General features: G+C 43.2%; 1 protein-coding gene across 1 annotated transcript in view; it reads right to left on the bottom strand.

The window, feature by feature from the left end:
- Positions 1 to 22,225, bottom strand: part of dmrt1 (doublesex and mab-3 related transcription factor 1) — a 182,158-nt gene that overhangs the window by 73,810 nt on the left and 86,123 nt on the right. The window contains exon 6 of the mRNA XM_068028896.1: positions 14,722 to 14,882. Within this exon, the coding sequence (XP_067884997.1) occupies positions 14,722 to 14,882 (161 nt within the window). The remainder of the gene's footprint in view (positions 1 to 14,721; positions 14,883 to 22,225) is intronic.

Genomic DNA, 22,225 nt, shown 5'->3' with positions numbered 1-22,225 from the left:
AACAAGAGAATAGAAATATGCCCCAAAAGGTATAATTTTCAATGAGAAACAGGGATTTGAGGCTACAGATACAAAGATCTTTAAAAGTGGAATTCCAAGTGGAAAAATTCATCAAAAGGGCAAATGTTAGGTTTTACATATTGAGGCATCGAATTCAAAAGCAAGGAGTTAACAATAAATCTGTACAATGCACTGGGTAAACCACCATTGTAGTCTTGTGCACAGTTCTGGACACCTTATTAGAGGCTGGATACTAAAGTCGTGAAAAAAAAGTGTTATGCAGATTGAGCAGAATGACATCAGAGATGAGAGGATATATTATGATTAGAGATGCATGAGGGTCATAAAAACATTCACATGGGAGAAAAGGTTAAAGGGATGAAAAGTGTTCCAAAACATAAAAAAGTCTGAGAAGGTTAATAGTGAAGAATTATTTCCACCAATTGATAAGTTTAGAACTGATAAAGAAGGGGGAGGTTTGAAGGCATTTCCTTTCACGTAAAGGGTTGATATCCAATGCTTTAACCTCAATTGGCTCCTGAAGTCAAGTCAATAATGGTATTTAAAAAGAAATTAGACAGACATAAGAAAAATAATAAAGTGCATGGGAGGAAAATCAGATTACAACAGACAGGTATTAGCATGGGCAACAGGACCTGCACAAGGGGGTGGTGTAGTGATAATGTCACTAGACTAGTATCCCAGAGCCCCAGTCTAATGCTCTGGGGGACATGGGTTTGAATCCCACCACGGCAGATAGTGAAATTTGAATTCAATTAATGAATTAATTAATCTGGAATTCAAAGTTAGCCTAGTGGCGACCATGAAACCATTGTCGATTGTTGCAAAAACCCACCTGGTTCACAAATGTTCTTTAGGGAAGGAAATCTGCTGACCTGACCTGGTCTGGTCTACATGTGGATCCAGACCCACAGGTGGACTCTTAAATGCCCTCCCAAAAGGTCTAGCAAGCCACTCAGTTGTATCAAACCGCTACAAAGCCTAAGCAAAGTAATGAAACGGACAGACCACCCGGCATCAACCTAGGCACCAGAAATAACGGTAAACCCAGCCCTGTTGACCCTGTAAAGTCCTCCTTACTAACATCTGGGGGCTTGTACCAAAATTGGGAGAGCTGTCTCACAGACTAGTCAAGAACAGCCTGACACAGTCATACCCACGGAATCATACCTAACAGACAATGCACCATCACCATCCCTGGGTATGTCCTGTCCCACTGGCAGGTCAGACCCACCAGAGTGGCAGCACAGTGGTACACAGTCAGGAGGAAGTTTCCCTGGGAGTCCTCAACATTGACTCCAGACCCCATGAAGTCTCATGGCATCAGGTCAAACATGGGCAAGGAAACCTCCTGCTGATGGCCACCTACCGCTCCCATGTTGAACATCAATTGGAAGAAGCACTGGGTAACAAGGGCACAGAATGTACTCTGGGTGGGGAACTTCAATGTCCATCACCAAGAGTGGCTCAGTAGCACCACTACTGGCAGAGTCATAAAGGACATCACTGCTAGACTGGGTCTGCGGCAGATGGTGAGGAAGCCAACAAGAGAGAAAAACCTACTTCACCTTGTTCTCACCAAACTACCTGTCGCAGATGCATCTGTCCATGAAAGTATTGGTAGGAGTGACCACCGCACAGTCCTTGTGGAGACGAAGTCCCGTCTTCACGCTGAGGGTACCACCATCATGTTGTGTGACACTACCACTGTGCTAAATGGGATAGATTTCAAACAGATATAAGAACTCAAAATTGGGCATCCAGGAGGTGTTGTGGGCCATCAGCAGCAGCAGAATTGTATTCAACCAAATCTGAAACCTCATGGCCCAGTATCTCCCCCACTCTACCATTACCATCAAGCCAGAGGACTAACCCCTTTTCAATGAAGAGTGCAGGGGGGCATGCCAGGAGCAAGACCAGGCATTCCTAAAAATGATTTGTCAGCCTGCTGAAGCTACAACACAGGACTAATTATGTGCCAAACAGTGAAAACAGCGTGCAATAAACAGGGCTAAGCAATCCCACCACCAACGGATCAGATCTAAGCTCTGCAGTCCTGCCACATCCAGTCGGGAATGGTGGTGGACAATTAAACAATTGACAGGAGGAGGAGGCTCCACATATATCCACATCCTCAATGATGGGGGTGCCCAGCATATCAGTGCAAAAGACAAGACTGAAGCATTTGCACCCATCTTCAGCCAGAAATGCCGAGTGGATGATCCATCTCGGCCTCCTCCTGAGGTCCCAAGCATCACAGATGCCAGTCTTCAGCCAATCTGACTCACTCCATATCAAGAAACCTCTGAAGGCACTGGATACTGCAAAGGCTATGGGCCCTGACAGCATTCAGGCAATAGTACTGAAGACTTGTGCTCCAGAACTACCAGACCCCTAGTCAGGCTGTTCCAGTACAGCTACCACCACCACACCGGCATCTCCCTGACAATGTGGAAAATTGCCCAAGTATATCCTGTACACAAAAAGAACAAATCCACAAAAAAGGACAATTACCACCATATCAGTCCACTCCCGATCATCAGCAAAGTGATGAAAGGGGTTGTCAACAGTGCTATCAAGCGGCACTTGCTCAGCGATAACCTGCTCAGTTTGGGTTCCGCCAGGGACACTCAGCTCCTGACCTCATCACAGCCTTGGTCCAAAATGGACAAAGGAGCTGAACTCCAAAGGAACTGACTGCCCTTGACAGGCCGAGTATGGCATCAAGGAGCCCTAACAAAACTGGAGTCAATGGGAATCAGCAAGACCTGGACAACATCCAGGTTTGGGCTGATAAATGGCAAGTAACATTCGTGCCACACACCTGGTAATGACCATCTCAAACAAGAGAGAATCTAACCATTTCTCCTTGACATTCAATGGCATTACCATCGCTGAATCCACCACTATCAACATCCTGAGGGCTAGCATTGACCAGAAACTGAACTGGACCAGCCATATAAATGCTGTAGCTACAAGAGCAGGTCAGAGGCTGGGAATTCTGCGGCAAGTAACTCACCTCCTGTCTCCCCAACATCTACAAGGCACAAGTCAGGAGTGTGATGGAATACTCCCTACTTGCCTGGATGGGTGCAGCTCCAACAACACTCAAGAAGCTCGACACCATCCAGGACAAAGCAGTCCGCTTGACTGGTACCCCATCCACCACCCTCAACATTCATTTCCTCCACCACTGATGCATGGTGGCAGCAGTGTGTACCATCTACAAGATGCACTGCAGCAACTCACCAATACTTCTTCGACAGCACCTTCCAAACCCGCAACCTCACCACCTAGGACAAGGGCAGCAGGCGCACGGGAACACCACCACCTGCAAGTTCCCCTCCAAGTCACACACCATCCTGACTTGGAACTATATCACCGTTTCCTCACTGTCACTGGGTCAAAATCCTGGAACCCCCTTCCTAACAGCACTATGGGTGTACCTACACCCCTAGGACTGCACGGTTCAAGAAGGCAGCTCACCACCACCTTCTCAAGGGCAATAAATGCTGACTAGCCAGCGATGGCCACATCTCACGAACGAAAAAAAAACAAAGCACAATGGGTTGAATTGCTTCATCTTGTGCTGAAATTCATGTAGTGTGTTTGTGAACATCGCAATGTTGGACATGTACATACAGTACTACTAAGTGCTTCACGACTTAAGAGAGGATTGTCCACTGAGGAGAAATTCAGTTGAATCAGTCTATACTCTCTAGAATTTATAAGAATGAGGGGTGATCTAATTGAAACGTATAAGATTCTGAGAGAGCTTGACAGGTTAGATGCCCACAGGCTGTTTGCCCTGGCTAGAGAGTCTAGAACTAGAAGGCATAGTCTCAGGATAAGAGGTTGGTCATTTTGGACTGAGATGAGGAGAAATTTCCTCACTTAGAGAGTTACAAATCTTTGGATTTCTCTCCCCTTAGAGAGCTGCGGATGCTCAGTTGTTGTGGATATTCAAGGCTGAGGTCACTAAATTTTTGGACTCTAAGGGAGTATCAGGATATCAGAGTCCAGCAGTAAAGTGGAGTTTAGATCAAGGATCATCTATGATCTTATTCAATGGCAGAGAAGGCTCTATTCCAGTTCCTATTTCTTAATTTCTTATGTTCTAAGCAGCATTGGTTGATAGTCGCATTGTTAAGTAACTATCTGGAGAGGCCCATGAAGGTGAGTAAGTCGAAGCTGGTCAGAACTGCATCCTGGAGTTTTAGTCCAAAGCCTCCACAGCAGGAATGGGAAGATTCAAGAAAGGCGTATATAGACTGTGTAACCAAGGATTCCACAGCAGATGCCACGTATACTGCCTTGTGTTTAATGGCAAACTACACTGCAGACAATCCAAGACATTAATGACATGGAAGACAGCAGTGGGTAGCCATTGCACCACACAGATCACCCTCTACTGTTGTGTATAAGGTGCCAAGTGATGCCTCATTACATTACTGCTGCAGTATCAAACTCCCATTGAAAGTTAGGCCCATTAAGGTCTGTATCACCATACTACTCAGGATTGCTCAGTATGTTAGACCTCTGCCTTGCATTGGTTCATTGATTCTGTGCCCCCTGATGCTGGGTCATCTGATGGCCCTGTAACTGGTGTCACTATATCTGACTCCTCAGTGGCTATTTCGTCCAGCTTGCCATCTGGTAAATGCTCTGTCATTTGCACAAGGAGGGTGGGCTGGGCTGGATGGCTTTGTATTGAGAGAAGGCAGCCATATCCGTACCTACAGCAACCACATCCCTGTTGTTGGTTAATTCCTCAGCAAGTCCACTGACTTGCACAAGAGCAGATGTCAGGGCAGTTATGAAGGAAGTGAAGTGAGGCAGTGTGTAATGGCTCTCCATCCATTTCCAGCACATTAAAGCCATAAAAGACAATATATTGTAGACTGGAGCCTTGAAACTTGTGACACGTGTTGTGATTGATGCAGGATCATGTGAGGTGCTGGCCTTGTCTCCAGTACTGGCAGCTGCAGCTTATTCTTGGAAGATGCCTACAGGAAGAGGTTGGAACATGGGTTAGAAAGCTGAATGGAAGACACACCTTCAAACATAAGCATGGCCTTCTGTGATTCAGTATGTGTGTCGGGATAAGATTGTGCTTTGCCAAAAATACAAACCAGACAATAGTGAATCAGCACCCCGCCCGAATTTATTTTCTTAGACTAGACCTGTATGCGCTCAGGATTTTTGCATATCTACCGCTCTGATAAGTAACAAGTAAAATCATAATCTCGAGGCGGCCAACATCCCCAGCTTGTACACACTACTGAGTCAGCAGCGCTTGAGATGGCTTGGCCATGTGAGCCGCATGGAAGATGGCAGGATCCCCAAAGACACATTGTACAGTGAGCTCGCCACTGGTATCAGACCCACCGGCCGTCCACGTCTCCGCTTTAAAGACGTCTGCAAACTCGACATGAAATCCTGTGACATTGATCACAAGTCGTGGGAGTCAGTTGCCAGCGTTCGCCAGAGCTGGCGGGCAGCCATAAAGACAGGGCTAAAATGTGGCGCGTCGAAGAGACTTAGTAGTTGGCAGGAAAAAAGACAGAGGCGCAAGGGGAGAGCCAACTGTGCAACAGCCCCGACAAACAAATTTCTCTGCAGCACCTGTGGAAGAGCCTGTCACTCTAGAATTGGCCTTTATAGCCACTCCAGGCGCTGCTTCACAAACCACTGACCACCTCCAGGCGCGTATCCATTGTCTCTCGAGATAAGGAGGCCCAAAAGAAAGAAAGAAAATAATAATCTTTTAATAAATTAATCTGAGAATTAGCTGTGAAAGGAAAGTTGGGTTGTGTTAAAGTGGGAAAGTCAATGTCGTATAGTGTGCATCAGTAGGCCACCTGAGGAAAAGAAATGGCTAAAAGAGTACCCTGTAATGCATGCAGTTAAGTATAGTTACACAATTACGGATATTTTTCATTTCCTATTATTTTGTATGCTCATCTATTCCAGTATAAAATTATCATACAATGAACAGAAGACAATAAGATGCAGATAGAACTATTTATGTAACTGCGAGATGTGACATGCCTTTATTTGTCATTACTTTATTTATGTACTTACAGCAAGTTATGTCATTGTGTTAAGTGAGAGACATAAATGTAATTATTTATCATCTATCTGCAGTGAGTTCAGTGACTGAAGTTAGTACTCAATTTTTTTTCAATTTTCATCTATGACCCACAGGAGATGCACAAGAAATAATGCCAGAGGTGCAACAAGGCAGGAAAAAACTCTGAAGAGTAAAATATGATAAAAGTATAGATAAACAATGAAGGTTAGAAGAAAATGAAATTTTTTTTGTGAAAGTTTTATACCTCACAGAGTTCTGATGAACGGCTAGACCTAAAATGTTAACCTATCTTTCTCTTTCAGATGCTGATTTGCTTGCTGCCCATTTCTAGCATGTTCTGTTTTATTGTATGTGTCCATTTCGTTTTTTTAAATCCCCATAGCCTTATCATGCACAGTGCAGTTTACTTCAAACTCATTGTTTCAGCATTTAATTTCTTTGTTATCAAATCAGCATATGCTATAGTGATGTTAATCTCATTGTTTTTGTTAATCGATTAGTCTGAATGACATTTATTTCTTTTCTTAAACTATACTAAACATTCTGTTTTATCAATAATCTTATGCATTCAAGATTACTCATTTAATTACAAGGCTAGTGGATTTCCTGTCAAGACATCAGGATGCATAAAAGGGAAAACAAAGACGATAAAAAAAATAAAACAATTTAAAATACAGGCAGTTCAGACAGTATCACAAATTAAAATGCTATACACTCATGGCTGCACTCAAATTGTAAAAATGATTTAAATGTTTTCTTAAAACCTACATCATTTTGCATTGGAATTATTGGCTGGAATTGAATCCTGGAACTGAACAGCAAAATTGTGAAGATTTACTGAAATTTGTTTAAAGAGGAGTCTGCAATTTAAATTAGAGAATTATCTTTATTGCAGTTAGCTGATGCTGACAACAATCTGGATAACCTAGTAGACAAACAAGGAGCAGCATTGTTACACACTGAAATTCTGTTTCCTGTTGGTTTAATCTATTTTGATATCTCTAAGAAGAATTACAAGAATTTTACAACAATCAAAAGGAAAGTGCTTAACATTAGTAAATAGAATGCAACATTGTTTGCAATAGAGCTAGCAACTCTTGGAAATTAGCTGCAAATCTCACAGCCTCTGAAAGAGATAGGTTACTAGGAGAAATGGTTGTGATGAGGGATCCTTGCCAAGCTTAAACATATCTTCTTTCAGATGCTGACTCTCTCCTGTGTTTCAAGTCTCAAAGCCAACTAATATATAAGAGGAAATAAACTTACAGGGCTGCGGGGATACAGCAGGAGAATGGGACTGACTGGACTGTGCTATAGAGAGCTGGCATGGAACTGATGAGTCGAATGGCCTCCTTCTGTGCTGTTATGACTCTATAAACAGAGTTTTTTATCCAGATTATTGCTTTAGCTATCTCCACCATTTCAGTCTTTTCATATATTCTTCTAATGCTGTTTTCTGCTTTATACTTCGTTCCTCCATACCTTTGCGTAGATCTTTAGATCCTTTCTGTTAATCTTGACCAAAAACAAATATCACAAAAAAATCTACATTTGAAGCAAGACTAGGAGGTACAAATTGGATCTTGTTGTGCCTATTTTAAGGCTGTAAAATGGACAGGAGGGCCAAATGCAGGGATCAGCGTCCAGCTTCTAATTATCACCTGAAAAATGTCTGACCTGATATTGGGTTGGGCCATTTTTCAGGTGTCACTAGTAGTTGCCTAAAGCAAGCATTAGGCCCTTTACATTTGTAAATTAGAAGCCATTAAATGCGATGTAAGCAGAATTGGGGCTGTGCGACAGGAAAACCCGTTCGAATCCATTATATGTTAACCATGCAAATAATTCTGGAATCAATATAATTTGTGTAATGGAGGCAAGCTTCCAGTGTCAAAAAGGCCCATGAATGGAAAGTCACCAGTTGGAAGTGGGAAGTTGGATTTAAAGGCCTGCAAAAGTCTTGTTTGGTTAACCTATACCAGCTTTGCAAACCCGAGGAAAGAGAGGCCCTAGAGGGGGCTAGAGATGATAGTCACCCAAGTGTCCAGACCTAACCAATATATGTGAATTAATAAGCATGGACCATGTGTTGTCAGCATGTTTGGTGTGGATGCTGCTTCAGTGATGAGTGTGATGGTGAGTGTGACAAGTGTAAACTTGGTAATTTGCAGCATGAGGAGTGCCCTGCTCTTATATGCCCATACATTGTAAGCAGAATTTTCTGAATGCTTTCAATGTGGCAACAGTACAGGTTTAAAAAGTTGAGAGGAAAAAATGCGTAGCATGCAAACTTGTTTCAGCTACTGGGTATAGGACATTTTGGGTCACGTTCCCTCTGCAACTCTCTTCAAGTCTATTACCTTCTTCCTCATTTGGATCCAGGTGCTGTGGATTCTGGAGCATGCATTAAATCATCCCAGGCATCATGAACAGCTCTGCTCTGAAGAGAGGGCCTTGGAGTCCCAAACAGAGCACCTCTCCTTGCATGTATCTCATGCTACTGGACCTCAACTGCTACAATACAGAATCTGGCAGTTCTTTAATTGTGATGGTCCATTTGGTTCAAGTGTGCTGTAATATGAATCTCTTCACCCCATTCACCTTGCAAGATCATTATGTTCCAACTCCAACTCCCAGCTCTGATCAGCCTAAAAAGGCTGCTGCTGGTGTTTAAATACTTGCAAGTGTACTGCCACATTTCAGTGATGAGCAAGCAAGCTGCATACAACCAAAAGACTACAGCAGGAACTCAGCATGAATATATAACCGGGGCCAAGTCAAAAGTTCAAGGGAAACCAGAAACACAAGTAGTCAAGTGGAAATCCCACTATGTTGTTTCCATCCTACTACCTCCACAATCAGTCTCTCTACTTTTCTGTCTTGTGTTGCTAAACCGATTCTCAATTTATCTAGACAATTTGTCATCTGTTCTACATGGGCTTTAACCTTCCCAATTTTTCAAATGACAAATGATTTTAACACCAGTTACATGACTGACAATTTAGCCTCATAGTGTAAAAATTAAGGGCATACTTTTTCTGAATCTCATTACTTTAACAGTAGTAAAAGAGAGACACTGGATGGGATTTGCCACTTGCCCCAGGCCAATTTTTCATGGAGCTATGGTATGTGGGGGTGGAAAATTACTCAGGAACCCCTACTTTATCAGTCCTCCTCCTACCCCTGCTGCCAAGGCTTAGTGGTGTACAATGCATCCATATATGGGCAGGCATACGGAAAGCAGATGAAAATAAGGTAAGTACGTTCTTTAATATATTTTATCATTTTCACTTTGGGATTGCTAGACACCATGGATGCTCATTAGTCCCTGGCAGCCAGTGTTGCTCTGGAGGCCTCTCAATTGTTATAGCTAGCAAAGCACCCAAGGCCAGTCATAACAAACTACTGTTCCCATTACAGATAGACACCAACATGGGATTAACCCCAAGGGCTGGAAGATCAGCTGAGGTCAGGCACAAATAGAAGTTTCACGATGCTGGAGATACTTGCTTTACCACTGGTGGAAAATTTAGGCCAGTGTTAAAATTCCAGCAAAATTCCTATTTTAAGTTTTCACCTGAACTTAATGATACTTTTCTGCTTCACAAATATTTCATAGTCAAGTACAAACTCCATGAGTGATATGGCATAGCAAAACACGAGCAGTGCACAAACTTTCAACCTTAAAAGGAATGTTTGTAAGGCTGCAAGACAAGCATTGATTAAAAAAAAAGCAGAAAGTACTGGTGGCTGTTTCTAGTCTCCCCATGTAAAAATAGCAGAAGAGTGGGGCAAATGGAAAGCCACCCATGGAAGACTTGTCTCAGTTCCCTCTCATTGGGACAAGGGGGTGAATTTTATGCTAGTAGCAGGGGTCTCGACATCGGGGGAAACCGACACTGAGATGCCCCGCCAACTCTTTTCCAGAAGGCCTGCTGAATTTAGTGCCCTTATCTGAACAGCGGCGGGCCTTCCATAGGATTTAGGACCCCGTCGCTGAAAGTCCCGGCCTTTCAGAGCAGGCGTGGATAATGGTCATCTCGTTTGTCCCCTCCCAATATGGTAGACATTTCCACTCAGAACTGTACACACACATTCTGCCTGACATTTTGGTTACTTAGGAGGCCAGGTAGCACCTGAAAAACTGGTGCTACTCAGCACAATTTAACCTCCATTAGCTCTACTGTACTGGTACTTAGGAGACAGCAGACATCAGTATGGAGGACAGACAAACCATTTTATATGTCACAAGCTCACTTTCCATTGTAGATAGACCCTTCTCCACATTAATGATGTATAGTTGTCGGTGTCCCCATGAGAAAAAGCACCACATGTGGACATTCCAGAGACAGTTCTAATTCTGCCACAGAAAGTGAAGGTCCAGCGCAGTGATGGTTCCAACCTTCACATGAACTGGGTTTGAAAGACTGGAACAAGAGGCTACCAAAAAACAGGGCCCTAACTTAACAATCCAGCTCCACTGTGATAACAACAGGGGAGCTGCTGGGCTAGGGAGTTCATTCAGTCAATCATGCACAGCCCAACTGGATAATGTCATGCAGCTCGAGTTAGTAGTTGCGTGGAATGCTTCAGCAGGCTCGTACTCTCCAATTCAAATTTCTAGGCTTCTGCGGGTGGTAAAAGAATCTGCCTCGATGGATGATGGACCTTCTGAAAGTTTGGGAAGCATCCAGTAAACCATGCAGAGAATCTGGCACCAACTGTCTTTCCAACTACTCAGCAGCTGATTCTGGAATGCCCTCCCTGAATGGAAACATTTCCTTGTCTGCAGACAACAAATCTTTCTCATCACTGGACTGCTGAGAGGAGAACTTCTGTGCAGTTCTCAAGATCTCTCTTTGTAATTCAGGCAGAAGCCTCGTAAAAACAGCATGAATGGCCTCTGGTACATCCACAGTGCTCTCCAAAATAGTCATGGCCTCTACAATAGATGGACTGGAACTAGTTAACTGTGAATTATCTGTGAACATAAAAAGGGCGGCAATAAACAAAACTGTTGGTTTTATGTTTTACATTGAGAAGCAAAGTAAACTTACAAAGTACTAAAGACCACAATTTATATGCATTTAAAGATTTTACAGTATGATTTTGGTGCTTTGTATGTTGTATGTACGTGCATTGCTTTTTTTGCCTTTTTGTATAAAACTGAAGTATAAAAGCTAAAGTAAATACAATTTGAACTTACTGAACATCTCCGACTCCAGGGTAGATATTCTGACATCAGGTACAAATTTGAAGAGTCTCCCACATGTTCCTCTGGTCAAGTTAGATTTCTTCAGTGGCCTATCAGCACAATTATATCTTTTTCCCTTGAGAACTGCACTGGATTTTGCTTTTCAGCAATTGTCGCAGCCCATTAATTCTTTTCCAAAAATCCTGTACAATTTGGCAACGCTTGAACATTTTGTCTGGATTATTTTTCTTACAATTTTCCCAAGCGTGCTCTTCTTTTTGAAGGTGGCAGCAAACTGACTGTTTTAAGAAACTAAATAGGGTGCAGTATTAGTATAGAAGTCTGTGGGTATGAAACTTGGCTGCTATTTTAACAAAGGCATTATCAGCAGGACTGTTTCTGAAGGACCTTAATACCCAGAATTCAGATTACTAGCCAGTTCCACCAACCAGCTATTCCAATTTAATAAGACATAAACTTTTCCTGAAACTCATAAAATTAATTTTATGATATACAGCATTGGATATACAGGACAACATATTCCAGATGCAATGCCCGTGATTTTTCAATAAATCTGCTGTTGTGTGTGAATTCTAGCCAGAAATTTCACCCATAACCTATACAGGGCCTTCCGTTCATTATAATGTTTACATGGCTACATCCCTGCAGTATATAGTGTTTAGATTTTGGCAAAGTTTTTGCTCTCAATATATGAATGCCATTATCCTGTCAGCTAATGCAAGGAGGAACCATGATATTGAAAGTCTTATATAGTAAGTCTCAGCTACAAGAAAATGCTGTCCAAGTGGACCCTGGTAAGAGACATAAACAAGCACAAAATGAGGGGAAACATGAAATTAGTACATGCAGCTGAAGCACATCAACAAAAATACTCAAAGAATTAAAAGGTATTAGATTTGAAAGCACTTAAAAAATTTGTGGGGGTGGGGGGGAAGAAACTGCCATGCAGAGACTGATAAATTAGAAAAAAAAGAGTACTTACCTTTTCATCACTTTCATTTCTCTGAAAATTAAAGCATATGCAATATAAATAAACCCTTTGTTCCAGATATACAACACAAGATCTGATGAATTCAACCTGTTTTAAACAGACAAACTTGTCTGGATCCATAAGTCCAAAGCAAATAACAGGATGCTGAAAGGTCTCAAAGCTATTTGAGTTTATAAGTACTGGTTTAGCTCCCAATCATTACACCAACAACAGGCCATCAGTACACAGGTACAGCTAGGCTGCATGGATTCTATGCTGAATTGTTGATTAGCTTACAGGAATTGAAGTTAAGCATTCACTAATAAAACAAGGAAGCAGTGACACAGCTGGTTGGTGCTCAAACACAATGGCCCCAATACTGACAGGGTAGGTTGGGTAAGTGGGGTGGGATGGGGGTAGAGTTCTGGTCGGGATGCTGGAAGTTTTAACTCCACAGCATGCATCTCTTTTTTCCCCAATAGGTTCCCGACTGAAGCCAACCTGATGCAACATACTTTCTGCTGGGCAGGAGGCGTACTGGAGCAGGCCTCAGGAGCAGTAGCAGGTAAGGAACCTGTTCCTGTGTTACTGTAGGTGTGGGTGGAATAGGTCCGATCCATGAGGCGGGCTGGGTGGCACAGGGGAGTGGTCAAATGGCGTGGTGGGAGGTTAGGGGTCTGGGACCAATGGCAGGAAAGAAGGTAGCTTGGTGGGCTGGGAGGAAGCATTCCTGTTGCTCCTGACCCACAAGCAGTGCTGAAAAGGCACTTAAACTTTTCCTTGCCTCCTTTGAGCTGCTGGGTTTCCCAAGGCCTGGAAAACCTGGTCAGCCAGGGTTAAACCTGCAAGACAGGTTAAAAACAAGGCTCCCAGCCCTGTTAAAATATGGCATCCTGCCTCCGTCAAACCTGGAAGTGGGCAGGTTGAAGGCAAGTTTCAGATTTTTTAAATTTTTACATCCCACCATATCCCAACCCACCCATTTTGGGGTGGGGGTGTTAGAAATTGCCCCCTGTGTGCCTTGGAGTGGTAGAACATTAGCTCCTGCTCTGAATTTTCACAGTGTGAGTTTTCAATCCAAAGCCCCTCAGTCAGTTCCTCAGGCGATCCTGTCAGGGAAAATGATACGCAATTTACCACAGGTGGCTCTCACACCCTTCCTTGTATTGACTGAAGAGACCTAACAGCAGCTTAACTGCTCATCTTGTTACAGGATAGCACAAGGCACAGTGGGGAGGGTGAAGGGGTGTGAGAGAGAATCTGAATTAAAACAAGTGGAAAAAATAAAGTAACATTAAGGACGAGGGGCAACAGGATGAACAAATGTACATTGGATTGCTGCACTAATCAAGAAATTATTTAATGTAACTAAACTAAATCATCTGAAATTAATTTAATAGCAGTACTTCAAACTGCTTCCTTTAATGTCAAGGACTAAAAGGACCTTTTTAAAATTTGCATGTCAAGAAACATAAAAGACAAATTTCCTGGTCCTCCCCCCACCACCATGCACCCCCCCACCCCCATCCTGCCCTGAACAACATTTTGCCGATCCAGACCAAACATAAACAAATTTGGTGTCCTGGACCTTTAATACAATACACTTGTACACTCTTCCCCACTCTTTCGCTGGTGCGGGCTTGCTTCAGTAGGGCCTAGCACTGGAAAATGGGGAAGAAATGGGCACAAATACTGGCCTCCAGCTGTGGGCATCAGGGCTTCTGATTACTGCTGCAGCAGCCTGAAGGTCTGGTGATCAGTGAACTAAAACTTTTTTTGCTCGCCTTGAGATTCCTCTGTGGCTTACTGCCAGACTCTCTAGTTGGTGAGGGGCCCTGGCACATGCCCACTGCTTGCTTATAGAAACACCCCACAGCTAGCTGCCCTATGGGCAAATTTCAGAAAATCGAAGCAGGAGTCTGGGAACAGCTCCAGTCCCTCATTTACATTCAATGATTGCGGCTATGTCCGTAACAGGTCCAAGCCCATCCTGCAGGGGAAGCTCCAGATATCCAAAGGAATAAAGAACGATTGAAACCTATCAGGTTCCATCCCTGTTATCCTCAACCTTATAGCAGGGGAACGGGCATTCCCAGGGGTCACAGTTCAGAAAAAATACCCAAAGTTTCCTAATACATATATCTCCAAAATGTCTTTGTTTTCACACAATCAGCATTTCACCACATTGTATTAGTACTGTAATTAATCAGCTTATTCAAAAGTTTTAATAATTATACACATTAGCAAAATGGCAATAATAATATTTTGTCACTGAGAAATGAATGTTTATCCTACCTGCCACTGGTTTCCTGTCTGACCAGACACTAATGATGCAGAGAGCCCCCGAAGGCTGTTTTTCACAGTTGTCCCTCCAAGTGTGGAGCCTACGTCAGAAGCAGGTGAATCTCCTGCCACCGCCACCTGGTACTGGGGATAGTTGTATAGATTGTTGTAGTAAGCTGGATAGAGAGATGGCTGATAAAAGTTGCTGTAGTAGGAAGAGTCCACTACCAGGTCTGGAGTGGCCTCCAGGTGCCCTCTGCTGGTTATGGAAGGGATATCCTGGAGATGCAAACGCCCCTCTGTAAAGGAGAAAAATAAGAATGAATGTACTCAGAATTATGCATTTTTACCAGTTTTAAGCAACACTGAAATCCAAATAAGATGTTAAACTCATATATAACTCAATGTGTGCTCAGAATGTATTAGGTTAGAAATAACATTTTGTTATATGAGCAGACAAATGCTTAATGTATTTAAAATAAACAAGTTAATCCTTCTGTAACAAAAAAAGCAGGCAAAAGAATATTAAGTAGCATCCACTAACATTACTGACAGAAATTTTTTGTCAGTTATTCTTTTCACCAGAATTTTTTGTCTGCATAAAAACAACTTGCATTTATATAGGACCTTTAAGAACATAAGAACTTTGATCTGATCTTGGCCTTAACCCCACTTTCCTACCCGTTCCCCATAACTCTTGACTCCCCTATAGTTTAAAAATCTGTCTATCACAACCTTTAATATATTCGATAACCCAGCCTCCACAGCTGTCTGGGCTAGAGAGCCTCAGAGAAAAAAATTCTTCCTCATCTCTGTATTAAATGGGAGACCCCTTATTCTGAAACTGTGCCTCCAAATTCTCAATATCCTAAAACCGACACCGAGATCCCTGCGTTGCCTCTTCTACACAAGGCCTGCTGAATTTAGTGTCTATCAGATACTTAAGTGGACAGTGGCAGGCCTTCCAGCAGATCAAGGACCCAGGTGCTGGAAGTCCCACACTTGCACAACTGTGGGCCAATCAGAGGCCGGCAGCTGTAGCGCCACCACAGAGGTAGTGGCTGCTGCTGCAAGTGCACATGCTGGAGGACGAGGAGTGTCGCTGGAACCAGGCCTCAGGTAGGTCAGGGCAGAAAGGATTATACGGGGTGGGGGGAAGGGGGTCAGCAGCAAGGGCAGGGGAGTGGCCCTCAGGGGGCCCCCCCACTTCCCGATGCCAGGTCCTTCGTTCAAGCAATGAGGGAACCCCCACCCCGCCCCACTACCGGAGCTGAGAAGCAGCACCTATGGTTTCACATGGAGTGCTTCCCTTGTGGCGACAGGGCTGCCAGCCACAGGGTTAATTGCAGTTGTGGCGGGAAGAAGCCCTTAACTGGGTATTAACCGCCCAGTTAAGGGCCTCAACTGACGGCAGGGCAGGAAGGACATCCTCAGGCCTTCCCACCCCAGACTAAATTTTGGCAGAGGCAGGATGATGACGGTAACCACCCCATCCACCCGATTTTATGCTCTCCCCACCTCCAAACCCGCTGCGGGGGAGAGCATAAAATTCCCCCCTTTGTGTCTTCCTCACAACTTACTTTCCAACCTATCTTTGCATAATCAGCAAGTTTGGCTGCAATATACTCGGTCCCTTCATCTAAGTCGTTAACATAAATTGTAAATAGTTAAGGTCCCAGAATTGATCCATGTGACATCCCAATAGTTACAGTTTGCCAACCTGAAAATGATCCATTTAGAAATCACAGAAAATTTCTGACACAGGAGGCCATTTGGCTCATCATGTTCATGCCGATGGATGAACAGCTACCCAGCCTAATAAAGAAATTATTTATCCCGACTCTCTTTCCTGTTATTTAGCCAATCCTCAATCCATGCTAATATATTAGACAAACATCATGATCTCTTATCTTGTGTAGTAATCTTTTATGTGGCAACTTAAATGAATGCCTTTTGGAAATCCAAATACACTACATCTACTGGTTCCCTTTATCCACCCTGCTTGTTACATCCTCAAAGAACTCTTAAACAAATTTGTCAAACACAATTTCCATTTCATAAAACCATGTTGACTCTGCTTGATTGTATTATGATTTTCTAAATGTCCTGCTACTACTTTCTTAATAATGGATTCCAGTATTCTACCAATGACAGATGTTAGGTTAACTGGCCTATAGTTTCCTGCTTTTTCTCCTTTCTTAAATAGGGGCATTACATTTGCGGTTTTCCAATCTTTTCTAGAATCTAGGGAATTTTGGAAGATTACAACCACTGCATCCACTATATCTGCAGCTACTTCTTTAAGACCCTAGAATGCAGGCAATCAGGTGCAAGGGGCTTTTCAGCCTTTAGACCCATTAGTTTGCCTAGTACTGTTTCTCTAGTGATGATTGTTTTAAGTTCATCCTTCCCTTTTGCCCAGATTTTCTACTATCATTGGGATGCTTCTACCGTGAAGACAGATACAAAATACTTGTTCTAAGTCTCTGCCATTTCCTTGTTTCCCATTATTAATTCCAGCCTCATCCTCTAAGTGACCAAGACTTACTTCAGCTACTCTCTTCCTTTTTATATATTTGTAGAAGCTCTTACTGTTTGTTTTTGTATTTCTTGCTAGTTTACTCTCAATCTATTTTCTCCTTCTTTATTTACATAGCAAATTAACATAGCAAAGTGTCCCAAGGCATTTCACAGGAGGGTTATCAAACACAATCTGACACAGAGCCACATTGGGAGATATTAGGTCAGATGACCAAAAGAGTGGGCAAAGAGATTGGTATTAAAAGGAGGAAAGAGAGGTAGAGAGACAAAGTGGTTTGGGGAGGGAATTCCAGAAATTAGGGTCAGGCCAGCTGAAGGCACTGTTGCCAATGGTGCAGCGATTAAAATTGGGAATGTGGAAGAGGCCAGAATTGGTGCAATACAGAGATCTCAGAAGGTTGTAGGGTTTCAGGAGATTACTGAGATAGGGAGGAGCCAGGCTATGGAAGAATTTGAAAACAAGGATAAGAATTTTAAAATCAAGGCTTTGCCAGATCGGGAACCAATGTGGGCCGGCGAGCACAGGGGGAGATAGGTGAACGGGACTTGATGCGAATGAGGATAGGGCAGCAGAGCTTTGGATGACCTCAAGTTTATCAAGACTGAAAGATGGGTGGCCAGCGAGCAAATCACTGGAATAGTTGAGTCTAGGGGTTTAAAAAAAAGGTATGCGTGAGGATTTAAGCAGCAGATCAGCTGAGGCAGGTGCAGAGATGGGCGATGTTATGGAGGTGGAAATAGGTGGTTTTGGTGATGGCGGAGATAAGGGATCAGAAGCTCACCTCAGGGTCAAATGTGACGTTGAGGTTACGAATGGTCTGGTTCAGCCTCAGACGTGGTCAGTCAGAGGGATGGAGTCGGTGGTTAGCGAATGGGGTTTGTGTTGGGGACGAAAGACAATGGCTTCAGTCTTCCCATTATTTAGTTGAAGGAAATTTCTGCTGATGTTGCACTAGCAGTCTGGCAAATTAGAGGCAGTGGAGGGGTAGAGAGAGGTGGTGGTTAGGTAGAGCTGGTGCTGTAGACATATATGGTGGAACTTGATGTGTTTTCAGATGATGTTGCCATGGGGCAGCATGTAAATGAGAAATAGAAGAGGGCCAAGGAAACATCCTCGAGGACACCAGAGGTAACTGTGGGAGCAGGAAGAGAATAATGGTTGAATATACATTATTCCAATGCACATATCAAAGCTACACACAAAAGGACACGTGTGACACTGTCAAGAATGCCAGCTTCGGAATATGAAGAGCACAATAAAGGTCTAATTTTGCTGCTTTTCTAACAACCCTGGATTGAAGGTAAGGCAATAAATTTTCATCAAAACGTCCCCATCTTTCTGAAAACTGCAACTGTAGGAGTAAACTTGCAGGTTGGTAGGTAAATTGGCCATTATAAATTGCCCCTAGTATAGGTAGGTGGTAGGGAAATATAGGGACAGGTGGGGATGTGGTAGGAATATGGGATTAGTGTAGGATTAGTATAAATGGGTGGTTGATGGTCGGCACAGACTCGGTGGGCCGAAGGGCCTGTTTCAGTGCTGTATCTCTAAACTAAACTAAACTAAAATGAAGTTCCGGAATAATCAATTGATCCTGGGGTTATACTGTGCAATTGCTGAATTTTTAAATGATGTCTCAAAAAAGGAAGGCAATACTTTAGCGCTGGAATGAAGTATAGGAGAAATAATACAAAGCATTACACAGTTTTATTCAAGCAAAGATGATGTAATACAAATAAAGCAAAAAACATTCAGGTCGTTTCAACACATTGGTCAAGGTTTTAGTGGATAATTGGGATGTTGGATAATGTGAGCAAAGAAAATTGAGATTCCATTGTGTGTTTACTTATTTGCCTGATCTGGCTGCCACAATACTGCAGCTGAAATCCGTGCACTACTCCTTGCCACTACTCCAAGATAAAAAGTAAAAGGAAAACTATCTTTCTCTCCTTGCAACTATCTCTTGTTCTTTCCAACTAATCCTCTGTGTGCCAATCTGCCTTACTGTCTCACTTTTCTCTCTCTCTCTGTATAACTCTAGCATTTTTCTCATTGTGGTGGATATCTGTTTACTTGTTTCGGAATCTATTTTAGTCACTGTCTAAATTCCTGTTTTGCTGTGATTCTTCTCTCTTTTATTTCGGTTTCAATCTGCCCTTATGTTCACATATTCCTTTACCTATATACTCACCTTCCTTACAACCCAGGATATATGGCATGGTGCTGGGCAACATGTACCAGCTTTGAGGTAGATTCTGAATGAGAGAGAGAGAGAGAGAGAGTGCTGGTGGAACACACAATTGTGACAGAAAGTGGGGAACTGAGGGCTTGGATTCTGAAGGAGTGATGAGGCTAGCTCCAGGTGGTGGCCCCTGGGATTAGTGTGCAGAAGGCCATGGGCTCAGAAGACTGGATCCAGTTTAGGAGAGAGCTGAAGGGCTGCAGTCTCAAAATACTCATGGGGTCTTAGGTTTCAAAGCAGTCAGGGGCTGCATCTTGAGTACACTGGATGGGTGTGCAGAAGGTTGTAATAGAGAGTTCCATGAACAGTCCTAAATAGTTCTAAACCACTGTTATTCCCTCTGAAAGGTCAGGTACAAATAAAATTTTCTGGTTTAAGCCCATTTGCATAATTATTCAACACTCCAGGTGCAGACTCCAACAATCAAGAGATGAAACTAGTGGTGGAAGAGAACAACTGTGCTGAAGTAAAACAGTCAGGGACAATTAAAAATCAGTATCACAGTAAGGGGACAGAAAAGTCTGCTGAAAAAGTATTTAAATCCATTTAGCAGCTTTTATCAAAGCTGAAGAGCAGAGGATTAAGATGTTCTGGTAAGAAATGGAAAAAAGGGTACCCTAGACACAAGCATGAGTCTACAGACAAGTGGCAGAGAAGTGCAGAACCCCACCCACTGTTTAAGAGCTGCTAATATTGAAGTGGTTTATTCATTCTCAGGATATGGGTGTCGCTGCAAAGCCAGCATATATTGCTCATCCCTTGTCACCCTGGAGAAGGTGATGATCAGTCTTCTTGAACCACTGCAGTCCACAGTGCTAATACATAGCGAGTTCCAAGATTTAAGATCCTGGAACTATTTCCATTGGACCAGAGATGACTCAGAGGAGATTTAATAAAGGTTTTTAAAATTACAAACATTTTTGATAGGATGAGTAGAGAGACTATTTTGTCTGGCTAAACCATGACTAGGAGAGTGTGGAACAGGTTACGAGAAAGTTGTTCAGCATGGAATTCTTGCCATGTAGAGTAGTTGTATCTTTAAAGACTAGATAAATATTTGAAGCAGAGGAAGATACAGAGCTCTGGCTAGAGCCCAGTGCAGTAAGAATAGCTTTGGATTTCTCTAGCATACAGCTAGTTCAAGCACGATGGGCCAAGCGGCTTCCTGTACTGTAAACTTCTATGGCCCTGATATTTACAGGGAGGCTGGGAAGGAGCAGGATGGCTGGGAAACCCGGAAATGCAGGAAAGTTGGAGGTCCTGCCAAATTTAACAGCAGGACCTCAAAAGAATTTTTGGAATCAGTTTCCCACCCAACAACCAGTCAGATTGAGAGGCTGACCAATGCCAGGCAAGAAAGCCTATGATACAAGCCCGCAGCCAGGAAATGGAGAGGAAGGAGGAAGAGATCTTGGAGTGAAGGGATTGCGGGGGTGCAGGTTGATCATGGGGGTGCAGTCCAGTGACAACAGGGAGGGAGGCAGGTCACAGGAGGTTAGCTTTGGGAGCTGGGGGAGACAATTCCTGCTCCTCCCGGTCCACAAGAAATACTGAAAAAGCACTTACCCACTGGACTCAGCAGTTCTCACCTCCCCTCTGTAATGGGAGTAGTAATAGGGGATAGTATAGTTAGGAGAATAGATACTGTTCTCTGCAGCAAAGATAGAGAGTTCCCAAGGCTGTGTTGCCTACCTGGTGCCAAGGTTAAGGACATCTCTTCTGGGCTAGAGTGGAACTTGGAGTGGGAGGTAAAGGATCCAGTTGTCGTGGTCCACGTAGGTACCAACGACATAGGTAGGACTAGGAAAGAGGTTCTGCTGAGGGACTATGAGCAACTCGGGGCTAAATTAAAAAGCAAAACCACAAAGGCAATAATCTCTGGATTATTACCTGAGCCATGTGCAAATTGGCACAGGGTAAATAAGATTAGAGAGGTAAACGAGCGGCTCAAAGATTGGTGTGGGAGAAATGGGTTCTGATTCATGGGACACTGGCACCAGTACTGGGGAAAGAGAGAGCTGTTCCGTTGGGATGGGCTTCACTTGAACCATGCTGGGACCAGTGTCCTGGCGAATCGTACAACTAGGGTTGTAGATAAGGCTTTAAACGAAATAGTGGGGGGGAGGGTTCAATTGAAGGGAAGTTTAAAACGTCGAATAGTAACAAGAGAGTAGAGGTGCAGGGTCGTGAAGGGGTATACATTAATCAGAGTGTGACAGGAAGGGACAGAGAATACAAGCATAAGAGTACAGCAGAAATTAAAACCAGAGTAGGTAAAAATGGTAAAAAGTCAACGCTTAAGGCTCTTTATCCGAATGCACATAGCATTTGTAACAAGGTAGTTGAGCTGACGGCACAAAAAGAAACAAATGAATATGATTTGATAGCTATCACTGAGACGTGGTTGCAGGATGACCAGGACTGGAAACTCAATGTTCAAGGATATTCGACGTTCCGGAAGAATAGGCAGAAAGGAAAAGGAGGTGGGGTAGCTTTGTTATTAAAGGAAGGGATCAGTGCAGTTGTGAGTAATGATATAGGTGTAATAGATCATGATGTAGAATCAGTTTGGGTGGAAATAAGGAATAGCAAGGGAAAGAAATCAGGGGTGGGAATGGTCTATAGGCCCCCGAAGAGTAGCCTCTCTGTAGGACAAAATATTAATCGGGAAATAATGGAGGCGTGTAAGAAGGGCATTGCAATTATCATGGGTGATTTTAATCTGCATATAGACTGGACAAATCAAACTGGCAAGGGTAGCATGGAAGACGAATTTGTAGAGTGCCTCAGGGATTGTTTCTTAGAACGATACATTGCAGAACCTACCCGGGAACAGGCTATTTTAGATTTGGTAATGT

This window comes from Heterodontus francisci, chromosome 4 (assembly GCF_036365525.1).
Source record: "Heterodontus francisci isolate sHetFra1 chromosome 4, sHetFra1.hap1, whole genome shotgun sequence".
Lineage (NCBI taxonomy): Eukaryota > Metazoa > Chordata > Chondrichthyes > Heterodontiformes > Heterodontidae > Heterodontus > Heterodontus francisci.
The sequence above is the reverse complement of the archived record's forward strand: the minus strand, read 5'-3'. Positions and strand labels throughout refer to the sequence as shown.